Genomic DNA, 17,438 nt, shown 5'->3' with positions numbered 1-17,438 from the left:
TGGTATTCAGTTTAATCTTTACAACAACTTTTTAACCAAAAAATCTGCAGCTTTATTGATATATAATTCACATACCACTAAAACAACTTTTAAAATATCTTTATACTTTGTTGTCAAGAAAGTGATCCTCAGACCAGTGAATTCAGTTGTCAGCTTTGTTTTGAAGTTGTATCTATCTAATTTCAAAGTCTGCATTCTTTCTCTTGCACCCCAGTCCCTCTGTTGTCATGAGCCCACCACTGTTTTTGACAGGAGTAACGCAGATACCTGTTAAAATGTTCTATGAAGAATGCCATCATTCTTCAGAGATAGGAGATAGGGTCCCAAAAGACAACTGACTAGCAATTATTTATTTTCCCGTAGGGGCTGAGGTCAGGGTCTCAAATCATCTGAATAACAGGAGAAGCTTCTGGAATAGGCCTAGTTGGAGAAATTATTTCTATATGCACAGGAATAATAGGAAGGAGGGAGAATCAACTGGTCCTACCACTTTTTATATAGTACTTTGACTATTAAAGCAGCACGATCAATGTGGGCTCATTAATAGCAATAACAACAACAATACTTATTATTAGTCTTCATTTTTTACAGATGATAAACAGTCACAGGATGTTTAGTAACTTTCCTTAGTTTATACCCAGGGGTCCAAAACAAGAGAATTCTAACTTTAAAGCCTCAATTCTTTGTACTTTGCAGAAATGCATTTACACATAAAAACAGAAACAAACACTGCTAATTGGGGAAAATTACTGAGATCTCATAATGTTAAGTATTCTATAAAGTGGTGGAGTTTTGCAGGGTGTAAAACTTATAAGAAAACAAATACAGCATTAGTCTCAGGGTCCTGAAAAGGGCTATGCAAGTCAGAGACCTACAGGTTCAGCCCTCTTAATCACAATAAATTCGACTCTAGCTCACCCTTTCAGAATCAGCACTTCACCTCTGTACCTTTTGAAAAAATACAAGCTGAGAGACTTCTCTTGCACTGAACAATGCAAAAAAATTTTGCTTAAGTTCACTATTTAGACAGTCAAAGTCATACCTAGGAACTCATGCAACAGTTAAACTTGTTCAGTTATCTACCAGCTCTCTGAAAGTGTCACCTTAATTTATTCACTTGTTTTGTTTTCATTTTATTTTAACTGAACAACAATATATACTTACTTGTTTAAGTGCATTGTATTGTTTGAGTATTTGTAAACAGTCTCCAATTTTTTTTTAATCAAGAAAAATTGTGTGTGTGTGCATATGCACATTAAAAAAAGTTTTGTAGATAATTCATCTTCCAAGATTTGCTAGGAATATATATTTCTTAAATTTAAACTTAAGAGACATATTACTAGGGATATTACATGGCAGCAACAGACATTTGATAACACCTTCATTAAATGTTTTCCACAGTAAAAGTACTAACTTTGTTCTATGACTCAGAAGGTTAGTACCCATATGTTTCTATGTGGGAGCATTAACACAGCTGTGATCTCAGGAAGATTTCAGCCCATGTCATAACTGTAATATGCAGAGGTAGAGTGATCTGTTCAGGTCTGCGATTTAGCTACTCCTCTTAATTGCACAAGTGGGAGTGAATCCCATCTTTAGCTTAGCTGATTGTTTGGATCAAAAGATAATGCTTCTCTGGATCCTCATCAAGAACTGGAGCATATAAATCTGTGTGGGTTGAAATGTGTAAACAGAAACTCAGTTGAGAGAAACTAAGTAGAGTGGGCTTTACTGGACCCGAAGATCTGTGCTGCCCTTTTGTAACCTAACATTCTTCTATTAGGACGAGGAAGTAAATAGCTGCTTAGTTGGACCCCCTGCTCTCTATCCAATTTGACAGAATTGCCCTGGGAGAGATGCCATCAGCAGAGAGTAAGAGAGAATTCCCTGAGGGAGACTCACAGTGTTCAACATACAATAAAGGGTGGGCCAGAGATGTCCTTCCTAGCAATTACAAGCTCTCCCACACTCCCAGTGATGTTGATGCTTCCGGTAAGTGGTTTGTTTGTATCAAATGCTCACTGTGTAGCTGTAACCAGGAATGTTTTCCTTATTGTGGTCTCTATGAGAAAGTGGAGAGACAAATTTTTGGTCTATTGCTAATAATATACTGGAACTTACAGCATGATGTTGGTAAAATTATTTATTTTTATTTTCCTACCAACTCTCTGCAAGTATCACCCTAATTTATTTGCTATATGTTTTATTTTTTAGTGAAGAATAACACACACTTACTTGTTGGGTAACTGCATTGTGCTATTTGAGTATTTGTAAGCATTTTCAAATTCTTTTTTAAACCAAAATGTGTGCATGCATACACGCACACACACACACCTCCATCCGTAAATGAACATACTGAAAGGACTTCAAATTAATAAAACAAAATGTTTACTGATTATCAATTTTGTGCTTAGGTCAATGTTAAATATTGATGATTTATAATGAATATTTATAAGAAGTAAGAAGTATATAATACTCTCTGAAACACTTCTCTCTCCATGGATTAACCTCTGAACTTTTGAAAGGTTTCTTACCATTTTTTAAGTGTTGGTTACATAGTTCTGCTCTCTGAAGTAAAAGGCAGGGTGTTGCAAGAGTGAGATAAAGTCAGGATGAGTAGAACCAACTTTGCCAAGGAAATGATTTTTCTTTGCTTTGGCCAAATGTCCTACCTAAAAAGTCCTTGTTTGGTAGGAGGTACAATGTATGAGGCTGGAGACCACTTTATTTTACTCTCATTGAATTAAATTTTTTATTATTTTTGGTTCAAAGTCTTAAAATTTAAGCCATTGTTACTTTTGACCTCATATAGCATCAGAATTTTAAAAGATCTCATGTGTTGTTCTTATAGAACTCATGGAAATGGCTAGAATTATTCTCATACTCTTCTCATAGAGTTCAAATCAGGAGGTGAGAGTTTGATTCTTGCACCTACCAGTGATGATTCTGGTATCTTGGGCAACTCATTTAACCTCTCTTCAGCTCAGTTGTACCATCTGCAAAATGAGCATTCTTTGTCTAAAATAATGCTGTTCTCTTTTCTTCATGGTCCCTTGTACCTGCAGTCACTTCCATTAGTTCTGAAGGCTAAAAATTGCCAACTGCCTGAGCCAAGACCACGCCATAGTTTGCAATGCCCAGTGCAAAATGAAAATACGGAACCCGTTGTTCAAACATAGTACTACAAGATGGCAACAGCAGAGTATTAGAGCAAGCATGAGTCCCTGCTGAGAATGGGACCCTGGTTCTTACATTCTTCTCGTGGGTCCTGCTAACTTGGTGACAATCTCTTGGGATCAAGATTGTGACTTGATGATACTCTCCAGCAACAAGCCTGGGCGTAGCCTCTCATCTTACTTCCTTGTTCTGACCAATGGATAGGAAGCATACTGTAGGGTTCAAAAGCTTGTTCTCTAGAATCATTTATCCCTAAGTTCAAACAATGGCTTTGCTCTTTAGTACCTACGTAATTTTGGGCAAATAAACTCCCAAAGCCCGATTTCATTATCTTTAGAACCAACTTTCTAGAGTTGTTGCAAGTTATAAATGAGAAAATTCATGCATGGCACTGGGAATAATAATAATAATAGCTCTTATTATGAATTGTTGTTGTTGTTTAGTCTCCATAAGTCGTGTCTGACACTTGTGATCCCATGGACTGTAGCCTGCCAGGCTCCTCTATCCATGATATTTTCCAGGCAAGGATATTTAAGTGGGTTACTATTTCCTTTTCCACTTATTATGGATATGTTTTATTATCTTTCAGGTCTGAAGTATTCCGTTTGTGTATTTTTTTAGAGTCCTTTACACTTTATATTTCAGACTACGGTTCCTGGGGAAGTTTCTTGGCTACATCATGAAGCTGAACATAAAACAATTTCCACCGTACTGTTTCTTTGTTTCTGATTTGTACTTGCTAATATGATGTTATCCTGCATAATTATTGTAATTTTCCAAAACTTCAGCTCTGCCAGTGATGGAAGGGTGGTAAGATAAAAAGGACATGATAGAAATCTTGACATGGTTATATTAACACTATGATATATTGATAGAATGTTTTGAGTCACAACAATTGGAGGCATCATAGAGATGATTGTCCGTTACTAACATTGCCTAATGCACCAGGGTCCCTGCTGCCCTCCCTGGAGAAGAGCATAAAGCTGTTTTTCTTGGGACATGTGACTCCTGGTATTTTCCCTGTCAAGTCTTTTAAATCTTTGATCATAATTACCAGAGGTAACACTCAAATGGTTTAATGACTAATGGTAAGGATATATGCAATACCAATCAAAGGTTGCCAGTATACAATCAAAAGGTGCCCTGGGGTTAATATCCAGTGAGGCCATACACATGATGAAAACATCCAATGAAGTCACAGCAGGTAAGCATCATCACATTGATTACATTTCTTTTGTGTTCCGTTGAGACTTTTTGTACCAGTTGCATTTTCAAGAAAGTGCAGTTATTTAGGTAGGTTTGGCCTTTTGGGAGTGAAGTCAATTAATCCAATAATTGCTCTTCTGACATTTTAGCATGTACTGTCACCTAGAAGAGTTATAACCTAGATGGAAGTATTTTTAATATCACATAGGTCAAGAATTAAATGCAGTACAGGTCATAGAAATATAAAGAAGATCTGAGATATTCAAGGACAAGTTGGAAAATACTTTGAACCTGCTGCTGCTGCTAAGTCACTTCAGTCGTGTCCAACTCTGTGCGACCCCATAGACGGCAGCCCACCAGGCTCCCCCGTCCTTGGGATTCTCCAGGCAAGAACACTGGAGTGGGTTGCCATTTCCTTCTCCACTTTAAACCTACTTGGTGGCTAAAAATAGCAATCTTTCCTGTATAATGACTAGCATAAACATAATGACTTGAAATGAATGCATTTTAAAGGAGTAATTCTGTTAAATGGTATTGCTTCTCAGGTTACTCTTGGAAACACTGCCCCCCTTCTGAAAAAAAAAAAAAAACCTGCAATCTTTTACTGAGTTATACACTTGGTAAATTTTCTGTCACTTAAGCTCTAATTTAAACATTAAAATAAATGAAGATCAAAACTTTACTGATTGGTTCTTTAAGAAAAAAAAAGTAGATCATGTAGAATCAGAATAATTGTGTTGTAAAAGCATACTGGCAAGAGCATGTCCCCAGTTAAGTTAGTAAGGTAGTAGACTGCTCTTTTCCTACTTACTCATTCCAACAAAGACTGACTCATGCTTCTTTAGATGAAGTTTAAAATTTCCCGTTTCAGACAGCAGTTTCAGCTGAGTATAAAGTTTAACTAGAAGAAAACACAAGGAAATGATAAATGTACCTAGTGCTATGTGCACCTGTGTAAACATGCACTACCCTCTGCATGCCAGCACCGTGTTCCTTCCACTCAAGAGCTTTTCCCTTATACTGCCTGTCCCTATATTTATAGGAAAAGAATTCCAGATTTAGGAGAAAGTCCAGTGAGGTATGTGTGCATGTGTATGTGTGTGTGTGTGTGTGTGTTTATACAGAAAAAAAATTACAAGAAGAAAGATCTGTTGGGGGGTAGTGGGTACAGCCCAAAGATAGGATAAATCTATTGGGAAAGAAATTAGCAGGGTGGTTTTTAGAATGTGATTCTTGAAATGTGTCCTACCCCAGAACCACTGCATCCTATCATTTGGCCACTTCCTTAGAAAAGCAAATTCTCAAGTGCAACTCCAGCCCTTCTGTTAATAGATTAGAAGGGCTGATGGGGGTGGCTCCAGCAAACTGTTTTGTTTGGTGTTTGTTCAAACCTTTCGTGTCATTCTAGTAGGGTTGCATTTTACAACTACTGGCTTAAATGATAGTGCAGATCTTCTTAGGTGACTGGAGAAGAGGGCTGCTCCACAAAGAATTCCAGCACAACCACCTTGTCCCTTTGTTTCTGAGGAGTTATGGTCCTACAGGAGCATAATGTCATAAGGCATCACTCCTGGTTCTTACATGTTTGAGAGAGTCTCACTATATCCCATTGGGACATCAAGGGTTATTTGCTGCTAAATAATCCTTGGTATAAATTATTTCTTTCTGTACTTTTTCTATAAGAAATTAAAGAGTTTAGGTAGATTTCTGTCTAAATTGGTTTTCCACTTAAAATGTACTTTATCTTTTTGAAAAGTACTTTTTTTATTTAAGTATTTTTCCTCAATTTAATTTGCTTAATTTTGCTGAAGGAGGTGAACTTAGTTTTCCTGTTTTAAAGTTTTGGCTACACTATTTCAAAGTGTTCTAAGGATTTTAGTACTGGGCATTACATTTGGTAAAATCAACCAGAGAATTTTGAGAATCTGCCAGGAAATGAGGTTCAGTATAAAAAGCACATATAATTCTGCTTTTCACCGAAACTTTCCATGTAGCTTCACCTGTTAGACAAAAAACCTGCTATTGAGCCATTTTTTAATGAGCTAATTTTTTAATTTGCTTATACACCATGTTTGGGTAAAGTGCCTGCCCGCAGTGCAGGAGACCTGGGTTCGATTCCTGGGTCGGGAAGATCCCCCGGAGAAGGAAATGGCAACCCACTCCAGTACCCTTGCCTGGAAAATCCCATGAACGGAGGAGCCTGGTAGGCTACAGTCCATGGGGTCACAAAGAGTTGGACACAACTGAGCGACTTCACCTCACTTTCGTGTTTGGAAAATATGACCGCTTTTTCCTTTTCTTTCTCCACCTTCCTTTTCTTTGGCTGTGCCACACAATATGTGGGGTCGTAACTGCCCAGGCAGGGATTGGACCTGCTTCCCCTCCGTTGGGAGCATGGAGGGAGTCTTAACCAGTGGACTGGCAGGGAAGGTCCTTCTTTTTATTTTCTTTTCCTTCCTCCCCTATTCTTTTTCCTCTTTAATTTTTTTTTCTTTTTTTATCAGAAAAGGCTTTTTATTTCTTAAAAAAAAAAAGTTTTTGAAATAAAATGTCAAGAACTTGAAAGTAATGTACGGCAAAAAAGACAAGTGAGAGGTGAAGGAGGTGTGGTTAACAGATGGACGACAGGAAGTAAGGTTAAGCAACAGTGGAAACTGTAACTGGAAGGTAGGATAGTCTCAGAATGGAATGTTAGGAACCTTGAGTCTGAGAAGGGATAAATGGCAGCTTGCATTATGGAGTGTATGGGTTAGCTGTAATGTGCATGAATAATTATGACTGGTCAGCCACTCACCAGCTATTCGATCTTGTAGGTTACTTATGTCCCATGGCTAAGATTCATTTTTGGACTCTATGAAATCTGATTTAATATACCTGTTTTTCAGTGTTGTCATAGGTCTCAGAGAAAACATATATGTAAAGAAAGCCGAAGCTCATCAATGCCGTGTCTACAGTTAGTACATACTGATACTTCTACTTGTAATTCATTTGTTTTCATAGTTGCCTGTTACTCCATTGTACTATAACACCACAGTTTATTAATTTATATAGCAAAGGATATTTTGATTGATTCTAGTTTTTTGGTAAATATATAAAGAACATTCTTATGTATTTCTTCTAATGCACATATGCAAGGTTTACTAGAAACAAATAACTGGAATTAAAATTGCTAGGTACCACCATCCCGGGTGGTGCTACTGGTAAAGAATGCACCTGCAATCCAAAAGGCCCGGGTGGGGAAGATCCCTGGGATAGAAAATGGTACCCCATTTTTGTCTGGGAAATCCCGTGGGCAGAGGAGCCTGGCAGACTATCGTCTATGGGGCCACAAAGAGTCAGACAGGACTGAGCACGCACACACACACACACACACAGACCATAAGCATCTCTCCTAGATAATACTAGATCGATTTCTAAGTGGCTGTGCTTATTGACACTTCCACTAGGAGTGTATAAAAGTTTGCTGTGCTCCTCATATTTTCCAATAATTGGTATTTCCAGATTTTAAAACTTTTCTAAATTTCATGGTTGATAATGGTATCTCATATGGCATCATTTAGCATTTCCCTGATTACTGATAAATTGAGCATATTTTAATATATTTGTTTGATATTAACAAGAGGTGGCAAGAATACACAGAAGAACTACACAAAAAAGATCATAATGACCCAGATAACCATGATGGTGTGATCACTCACTTAGAGCCAGACATACTAGCGTGCGAAGTCAAGTAGGCCTTAGGAACAATCACTATAAACAAAGTTAGTGAAGGTGATGGAATTCCAGCTGAGCTGTTTCAAGTGCTAAAAGATGATGCTATTAAAGTGCTGCACTGAATATGCCAGAAAATTTGGAAAACTCAGAAGTGGCCACAGGACTGGAAAAGGTCAGTTTTCATTTTAATCCCTAAGAAAGACAGTGCCAAAGAATGTTCAAGTTACTGCACAATTGCACTCATCTCACACACTAGCAAAATAATGCTCAAAATTCTCCAAGCTAGGCTTAACCAGTTCTTGAACTGAGAATTTCCAGATGTTCAACCTAGATTTAGAAAAGGTAGAAGAACCAGAGATCAAATTGCCAACATCCATTGGGTCATAGAAAAAGCAAGAGAATTCCAGAAAAAACATCTACTTCTGCTTCATTGACTACGCTAAAGCCTTTGACTCTGTGGGTCACAACAAACTGTGAAAAGTTCTTCAAGAGATGGGAATACCAGACCATCTTATCTGCCTCCTGTGAAACCTGCATGCAGGTCAAGAAGCAACAGTTAGAAAAGAAGGTGGCAGAGGAATAGGTGGACGTGCAGTACATCTTTTTCCACAGATACAAATAGGAATACACCTTCAGACACAGAAGTGCATGGAGAACACCAGGTGAGAGTGGACAGGAGTACCTGACAAGTGGAAAAGAATATATAGAACCATGCGAAACTTGGTAGGATGAAGGAACTAGGGGGAAAAACAGGAGTGTTAATAGGACTGAACCTGCCCTTGGTGGGTGGGGGAACTGAAGCAGGGGTCCAATCCCCATATTGGGGCAATTGTCTGAGTCAGACAACTTAAGGCTGAGAGTGAAACAGCTGATCTGTGTCAGCCTAAATGGAATGAGAATCAGAGAGTCCTTACTACAGCCATATGTACCCTGGACAGGAACGCTGGTCCCCTGGAAGGCACAGTGGCTGGGAGCTGGAGTTAAGGGATTGTGGGGCAATCCCAGGGCGAGGGCTGCTGTTGACTCCAGAGAGATGGATTGAGGGGATGTGAGGGAGGAGATCATGGTGGGAAATGCCTGTGGAGGAAAGCCAGGTAGCCATGGAAGCAAGACAATGCTGCTGAGTCGTGTGTAGCGGGTAGAACCATCACCATAGCCTCTCTCCCCACACGCCAGCACCGGCAGCTGAACAGTAGAGAGGCTGGCCCATCAAACACCTGACACACTGAACTAAAGAGTAGGACCCCACCCAGGGTGCTCCTTTAAGTGACTGATGCGCCGATCTACAGAGTAGCACCCCAGTCAGGGGGCACCCTCTGTGTGCCTGAACGGGCAGAGCTATGGAGACAGACTGGCCAAAGAGGCCTTCTGATTGCCAGCTACAAGAGGCTTGAAAAAAGACTCTGATAGGGCCATCACTCCTGCGGCAGAGGCAGTCAATGTCCCTGCACACTTGGCTTCACCAGGATCCCTGCAAGCCAAGCAGCTGCTCCACCTTCACACTCAACTCTCATTGGGGCAGAGCTGCCGCAGGCAAAAAAAGTCTTGTGTCTATGCACACAGGGTCTCTTCGGTCGTGTCTGACTCTTTGCAACCCTGTGGATTGTGGCCTGCCAGGCTTCTCTTTCAGAGAGGGGGTTGTCCAGGCAAGAATACTGAAGTGTATTGGCCAATATTGATTGCCATACTCTTCTAGAGCACTATATTTCCTGCTGTCCTAGCCACCAACCCCCCTGAGTACCTGGTGCTGCCAGAACCCCTGTGACCCAAGCAGCTGCACCACCTCTGCACCTGGCCCTCACAGGGGCAAACCCAAGTCCTCCAGGGCAGCCTCAGGAGCAAACCCCAGTGGGTGACCCACATGCAAAGGTGGAAATAAAACCACAGTTGAAACCCAGGGGCAGTGTGGCTAAGGAAGAAGACCCCAAACCTTCCCACCAGCGGTATGAGCTGCAGATTAAATCCACAGGATCAACTAGGCAGACGTTTTGTCTATGGAATATGTAAAAGGCCATTGAGAGCTCCCACAAAAGAAAACACACTAGCTCTGATAGCCGTGGACATTGAAGGCAAGACACACAGGAGGAGGACCAGATTAGACTCTGAGCGGCCCCCACAGCAGGTCCAGAGATCAGCACGGTGTGGGAGGGCATCCCAGGGAGGTGAGGGGGACGGTGACTCCCAGCACGGGAAAGGACTCTGACAGCAGTGACTCAAGAAAAGCATTTACTATTCTTATTTTTTGAATTGTTCTGTAGATTCTTTTTGATATTTTTTTCTTTTCTGTTTTTTCCCCCCTCTATTGTAATTGTTGATTTTATTGGCACTAAGAAATCCAATTAAGCCTTTGAAAAAAAATTTTTAAGTCACATTTTTATTGTTATAAACCTCTGCCTGTACATTGGGCTTTTGCAGCTGTGGTTTCCCTTTTTAGTTTTCTTTTCTCTTTTAAATTTAAATTTTTAAATCTATTATTATTTTTTCTGCGTTTATTCCTTTGTTTGCTTTCTCTACTGTTCTTTTCCTCTTGCAGTTAATCTTTAATATGTATAAATCTTCTTTATCTACCTCTATTTAACTTTGCATATCTATTCTTTCTTTCCTGCTCTCCTTTCCTCTCAATAGATTTGTTAGTTTTATTTTTATTGCTTTATTCCCCAATTGGCACCTTGCTTTAGTTTTCTAGTTTGTGCTTTAGTTTTTATCCTGGTAGATATAATTTTTGATTTCCTTTGTTCGCTGGGTCAATCTATTTGTACTTTATTTTTATTGCACTGTTTTGATTTTACTTATGGGTGTATATGTATATGTGTATATTCAGTCACACTGTTTATTGTTATTATAAATCTCTGGCTCTTCCTTTGGCTTTTGCAGTTCTGTGGTGTTTTCCTTTTTTTTTTTTCTCTCTTTTTCTTTCTTCTGATTTTTCTTCTTTTCTCTTTTTTATAATTTTAATTTTTTAAAACCTATTATATTTTTTCTACATTTATTCCTTTATTTGCCTTTCATACTGTTCTTTTCCCCTTGCAGTTAATCTTTAATGTATACAAATCTACCTCTATTTAACTTTGCACATCTATTCTTTCTTTCTTTTCTTTCTTCTCCTTTTCTCTCAACATGTTTGTTAGCTTTGTTTTCATTTCTTTATTCTCCACTTGGCACCTTGCTTTAGTTTTGTTTTCCAGTTTGTGTTTTATTTAGTTTTGTTCTTAACTGGTAAATATAATTTTTTATTTCCTTTGTTCACTGGATCAATCTACTGTACTTTATTTTTGTTGAGCTGTTTTGACTTTGCTCATGGGTGTATATGTATATCCCAGTATTTTAATTGTTATTTGCCTGATTTAGTAACTGCCACTTATCTGGAGTTCATCATTGGTTTCTCATTTTTGGATATTTGTTTTAATCTCACTTCATGCCATAACAAACCTCTTGTGGAATCTTTGTTCCTGAGCAGATATCAAGCCCTGAGCCTTTGGAGTGGGAGCACTAACTCCAAGACCCTAGACTACCAGAGAACTAACCCTAGGGAGTATCAAATAATGAGAACTCACACAAAGGAAACCACTTGAATACAAGACCTGGTATCACCCAACCACCAGTAGCAGCCTGTGCAGGATGCCTCATCTGAATAACAAACAAAACAAAAATACAAACCCAATCATCAGCAGACAGGAGAACCACCTCACTCAGCCTTGCCCATCAGAGGAAAAACAAACAAACAATCAAACAAAATCTCAGCACAAATCTCACCCTATACAAATCTTACACAAACCACTGGACCAACCTTAGGAGGGCAGAAACCAAAAAGAAGAAAGAATTCAACCTTCTTCAAGGAAAGAATTCAACTTTCTTTGAAGCCTAGGAATAGGAGACCTCAAACAAATAACTTAAAAAAAATAAATAATGAAAAGGCAGAGAAATACTGCACAAATGAAGGAATAAACTGGAAACACAGGAGTCCAAATAAAAGAAGAGGAAACGGGCAAACCGCCTGAAAAACAATTCAGAATAATGACAGTAAAGATGATCAGACACCATGAAAACAAAACGGAGAAAATGCAAGTATCAATTAACAAAGAAGAATTAAAGAATAAACACACAAACAGCACAATTACTGAAATGAAAAATACTCTAGAAGGAATCAATAGCAGATTGTCTGAAGCAGAAGAACCAATCAGTGAGGTGGAAGATAAAATGGTGGAAATAACTTCTGAAGAGCTGAATAAAGCAAAAAGAATGAAAAGAACTGAGAACAGTCTCAGAGAACTCTGGGACAATATCAAACACACCAACATTCAAATTATAGGGGCCCCAGAAGAAGAAGAGAAAAAGAAAGAGTATGAGAAAATTTTTAAGAGCTATAGTTAAAATATTCACAACATGGGAAAGAAAATAGTCAATCAAGTCCAAGAGGCACAGAGTCCCATACAGGATAAACCCAAGGAGAAATATGCCAAGACACATACTAATCGAACTAACAAATATTAAACACAAAGAAAGAATATGAAAAGCAGCAAGGGGAAAGCAACAAGTAACACATAAGGGAAACCTCATATGCTTAACAGCTGATCTTTCAGCAGAAACTCTGCAAACCAGAAAGAAATGACAGGATATATTTAAAGTATTGAAAGGGAAAAATCCACCCAGGAAGGAAAAATGTGCTTGGCAAGGATCTCATTCAAAATTGATGGAGAAATAAAAAGCTTTTCAGACAAGCAAAAGTTAAGAGAATTCAGTACCACCAAACCAGCTTTACAGCAAATGTTAGGGACTTAGATAGTCAAGAAATACAAGAGAAGAAAAGATTTACAAAATCCCCAAACAAATGAGAAAATGGAAATAGGAATATATATATATATATATATATATATATATATAGTATATATATATATATATATAATCACTTTAAATGTAAATGCATTAAATGCTCCAACCAAAAGACACAGGTTGGCTGAATAGATACAAAAACAAGACCCATATATATGCCATCTACAAGAAACCCACTTCAGACCTCAAGACACATATAGACTGAAAGTGAGAGGATGGAAAAATACTTTCCATGCAAATGGGAAGGAAAAGAAAGCTGGAGTAGCAATCTTCATAGCAGACAAAATAGACCTTAAAATAAAGATTACAAGAGAAAAGGAAGGACACTACATGATGATCAAGGGATCAACCCAAGAGGAAGACATAACAATTGTAAATATCTACACAATCAACAGGAGCACCTCAATACAAAAGAAAAGCATAACAGGCATAAAAGGAGAAATTGACAGTAACACAATAATAGTGGGAGACCTTAACACCCCACTCACACCAATAGACAGATCATCAAAACAGAAAATTAATAAGGAAATGCAAGTCTTAAGTGATACATCAGATGAGGTGGATCTCACTGATATCTTCAGGACATTCCATCCAAATGCAGAAGAATACGCTTTCTTTTCAAGTCCACATGGAACATTCTCCAGGATAGACCACATCTTGGGTCACAAATCAAACCTCAGTAAACTTAAGAAAATTGAAATCATATCAAGCATCTTCTCAGACCATAATGCTATGGGACTTGATATCAATTACAAGAAAAAAACTGTATGAAACAAAAACACATGGAGATTAAACAACACATTTATAAATAACCCAGCAGGTCACTGAAGAAATCAAAAGGGAAATCAAAAAATTTCTAGAAACAAATGACAATGAAAACACAACAACTCAAACCTATGGGATGTAGCAAAAGCACTTCTAAGAGGGAAGTTTATAACAAAACAACACTACCTCAAGAGAAAAGAAAAACATCGAGTAGACAGCTTAACTTTACACCTAAAACAACTGGAAAAAGAAGAACAGAAAGAAAAAACAAAATTAGTAGAAGGATAGAAATCATAAAGATCGAAGGAAAAATAAATGAAAAAGAAAGGAAAGAAACAATAGTAAAGATTAATAAAACTAAAAGCTGGTTCTTTGAGAAGATAAACAAAGTTGACAAATCGTTAGCCAGACTCATCAAGAAAAAAAGAAGAATCAAATCAACAACACTAGAAATGAGAAATGAGAGGTTACAAAAGACAACGCAGAAATACAAAAAATTATAACAGACCATTATGAACAACCATATGGTAATAAAATAGATAAACTGTAGGAAATGGACAGATTCTTAGAAAAGTTCAATCTTCCAAGATTGAACCAAGAAGAAATAGAAATTATGAACAACCCTATTACAAGCACTGAAATTGAAGCTGTGATCAAAAATCTCCCAAAAACAAAAGCCCAGGACTGGATGGCTTCACAGAATTCTATCAAACATTTAGAGATGAGCTAATGCCTATCCTTCTAAAATTCTTTCAAAAAATTGCAGAGGAAGGAACACTGCCAAGCCATTTCTACAAGTCCAGCCTCACCTCAATACCAAAACCGGATGAAAACAACACACACAGAAAAAGAGACACAGTTGTACAGAACAGAATTTTGGACTCTGTGGGAGAAGGCGAGGGTGGGATGTTTCGAGAGAACAGCATCGAAACATGTATATTATCTAGGGTGAAACAGATCACCAGCCCAGGCTGGATTCATGAGACAAGTGCTCGGGCCTGGTGCACTGGGAAGACCCAGAGGAACTGGGTGGAGAGGAAGGTGGGAGGGGGGATCGGGATGGGGAATACATGTAAATCCATGGCTGATTCATGTCAATGTATGACAAAAACCACTACAATATTGTAATTAGCCTCCAACTAATAAAAATAAATGGAAAAAAAAAAAAGCAACACACAAAAAAGAAAACTACAGGTGAATGTCACTGATGAATATAGATGCAAAAATCCTCAACAAAATTTTAGCAAACAGAATTCAGCAACACTTCAGAAAGCTCGTACACCATGATCAAGGTGGGTTTATTCCAGGAATGCAAGGATTCTTCAATATATGCAAATCAATCAATGTGATACACTGTATTAACAAGTTGGAAGATAAAAACCATATGATCATCTCAATAGATGCAGGAAAAGCCTTGACAAAATTCAGGACCCATTTATGATTGCTGCTAAGTCACTTCAGTTGTGTCCAACTCTGTGTGACCCCATGGACGTCAGCCCACCAGGCTGCCCCATCCCTGGGATTCTCCAGGCAAGAATACTGGAGTGGGTTGCCATTTCCGCCTCCAATGCATGAAAGTGGAAAGTGAAAGTGAAGTTGCTCAGTCGTGTCCGACTCTTAGCAACCCCATGGACCACAGCCCACCAGGCTCCTCCATCCATGGAATTTTCCAGGCAAGAGTACTAGAGTGGGGTGCCATTGCCTTCTCCCCATTTATGATTAAAACTCTTCAAAAAATGGGCATAGAAGGAACCTACCTCAACATAGTAAAGACCATATATGATAAGCCTACAGCAAACATTATTCTCAATGTTGAAAAAATGAAAGCATTCCCCTTAAGATCAGGAATAAGACTAGGGTGTCCACTTTTGCCATTATTATTCAACATAGTTCTGGAAGGCCTAGCTACAGCAAACAGTGGTGAAAAATAAATAAAAGGAATCCAGATCAGAAAAAAAGAAATAAAGTTCTCACTGTTTGCAGATGATATGATACTGTACATAGAAAACCCTAAAGATAGTATCAGAAAATTACTAGAGCTAATCAATTAATTTAGCAAAGTTGAAGGGTACAAAATCAATAAGAAATTACTTGCATTTCTATATACTAACAATGAAAAATCAGAAAGAGAAATCAAGGAATCAATCCCATTCACCATTGCAACAAAAAGAATTAAATATCTAGGAATAAACCTACCTAAGGAGACAAAAGAACTGGACACAGAAAAGTATAAGTCACTAATGAAAGAAATCAAAGATGACATAAACAGATGGAGAGATATTCCATTTCCCTGGGTAGGAAAAATCAATATTGTGAAAATGACTATACTACCAAACACAATCTACAGATTCAATGTGCTCCTTATCAAATTATCATTGGCATTTTTCACAGAACTAGATCAAAAAAGTTCACAATTCATATGGAAATACAAAAGACCCCAAATCACCAAAGCAGTCTTCAGAAAGAAGAATGGAGCTGGAGGAATCAGCCTTCCTGACTGCAGATTTTACTACAAAGCTACAGTCATCAAGACAGTACTGGCAAAAAACAGAATTATAGGCCAATGGACAAGATAGAAAGCCAGGAAATAAACCCATGCACCTGTGGGTGCCTTATTTTTGACAAAGGAGTCAAGAATATACAATGGGGCAAAGACAGCCTCTTCAATAAATGGTGCTGGGAAAACTGGACAGCTACATGTAAAAGAATGAAATTAGAACACTTCCTAACACCATACACAAAGATAAACTCAGAATGGATTAAAGACCTAAATGTAAGGCCAAAAACTATAAAACTCTTAGAGGAAAACATAGGCAGAACACCTGATGATGTAAATCAAAGCAAGATCCTCTATGACCCACTTCCTAGAGTAATGGAAATAAAAACAAAAGTAAACAAGTGGGAACTGATTAAACTTTAAAACCTTTTGGACAGCAAAGGAAACTATAAGCAAGGTGAAAAGACAACCCTCAGAATGGGAGGAAATAATAGCACATGAAACAACTAACAAAGGATTAATTTCCAAAATATACAAGCAGCTCATACAACTCGTAACAGAAAAACAAACAACCCAATCAAAAAGTGGGGAAAAGACCCAAACAGGCATTTCTCCAAAGCATACATACAAATGGCTAACAAACAAATGAAAAGATGCTCAACATTGCTCATTGTTAGAGAAATGCAAATCAAAATTACAGTGAGATATCACCTCACTCCAGTCAGAATGACCATGATCAAAAAGTCTAAAAACAATAAATCTGGAGAAGGTATGGAGAAAAGGGAACACTCTTGCACTATTGGTGGGAATGTAAATTGATAGAGCCACTATGGTGGACGGTATAGCGATTCCTTTAAAAACTAACAATAAAACCACCATATGACCCATCAATTCCACTCTTAGGCATACACCCTGAGGAAAGCAAAATTGAAAAAGACACATTATCCTATTGTTTACTGCAGCATTATCTACAATAGCTCCCCCTCTACCTGATCCCTCTGGGTCTTCCCAGTTTTTTTGTAACATTGTCTTATTTTGCTGATTTGTAGAAGTCTTCAATATATTTTGGAATCCAATCCTTTTTTCTTCTTCAGTCATATAAAATTAAAATATCTTCTCCAAGTTTTTGGCTTGTGTTTTTACTTTTTGTGAACAATGTCCTTTGATATATAGGATATCTCATTTTTTTTTAAGTTTGCATTTTGTGTTTGTGCTTTGCTTAAAAATTGTTTCTGAACACCATCAAGAT

The 17,438-nt window shown here is 38.0% G+C and overlaps 1 protein-coding gene across 1 annotated transcript in view; it reads left to right on the top strand.

Annotated features, from left to right (window-relative positions):
• The window catches only part of MACC1 (MET transcriptional regulator MACC1), an 80,080-nt gene that overhangs the window by 35,287 nt on the left and 27,355 nt on the right, over positions 1–17,438 (top strand). Inside the window, 1 exon segment of the mRNA XM_043462801.1 lies at positions 1,841–1,992. Coding sequence (XP_043318736.1) covers positions 1,857–1,992 — 136 coding nt within the window. The 5' untranslated portion in view covers positions 1,841–1,856.

Source organism: Cervus canadensis, chromosome 3, assembly GCF_019320065.1.
Source record: "Cervus canadensis isolate Bull #8, Minnesota chromosome 3, ASM1932006v1, whole genome shotgun sequence".
Taxonomy (NCBI): domain Eukaryota; kingdom Metazoa; phylum Chordata; class Mammalia; order Artiodactyla; family Cervidae; genus Cervus; species Cervus canadensis.
The sequence above is the reverse complement of the archived record's forward strand: the minus strand, read 5'-3'. Positions and strand labels throughout refer to the sequence as shown.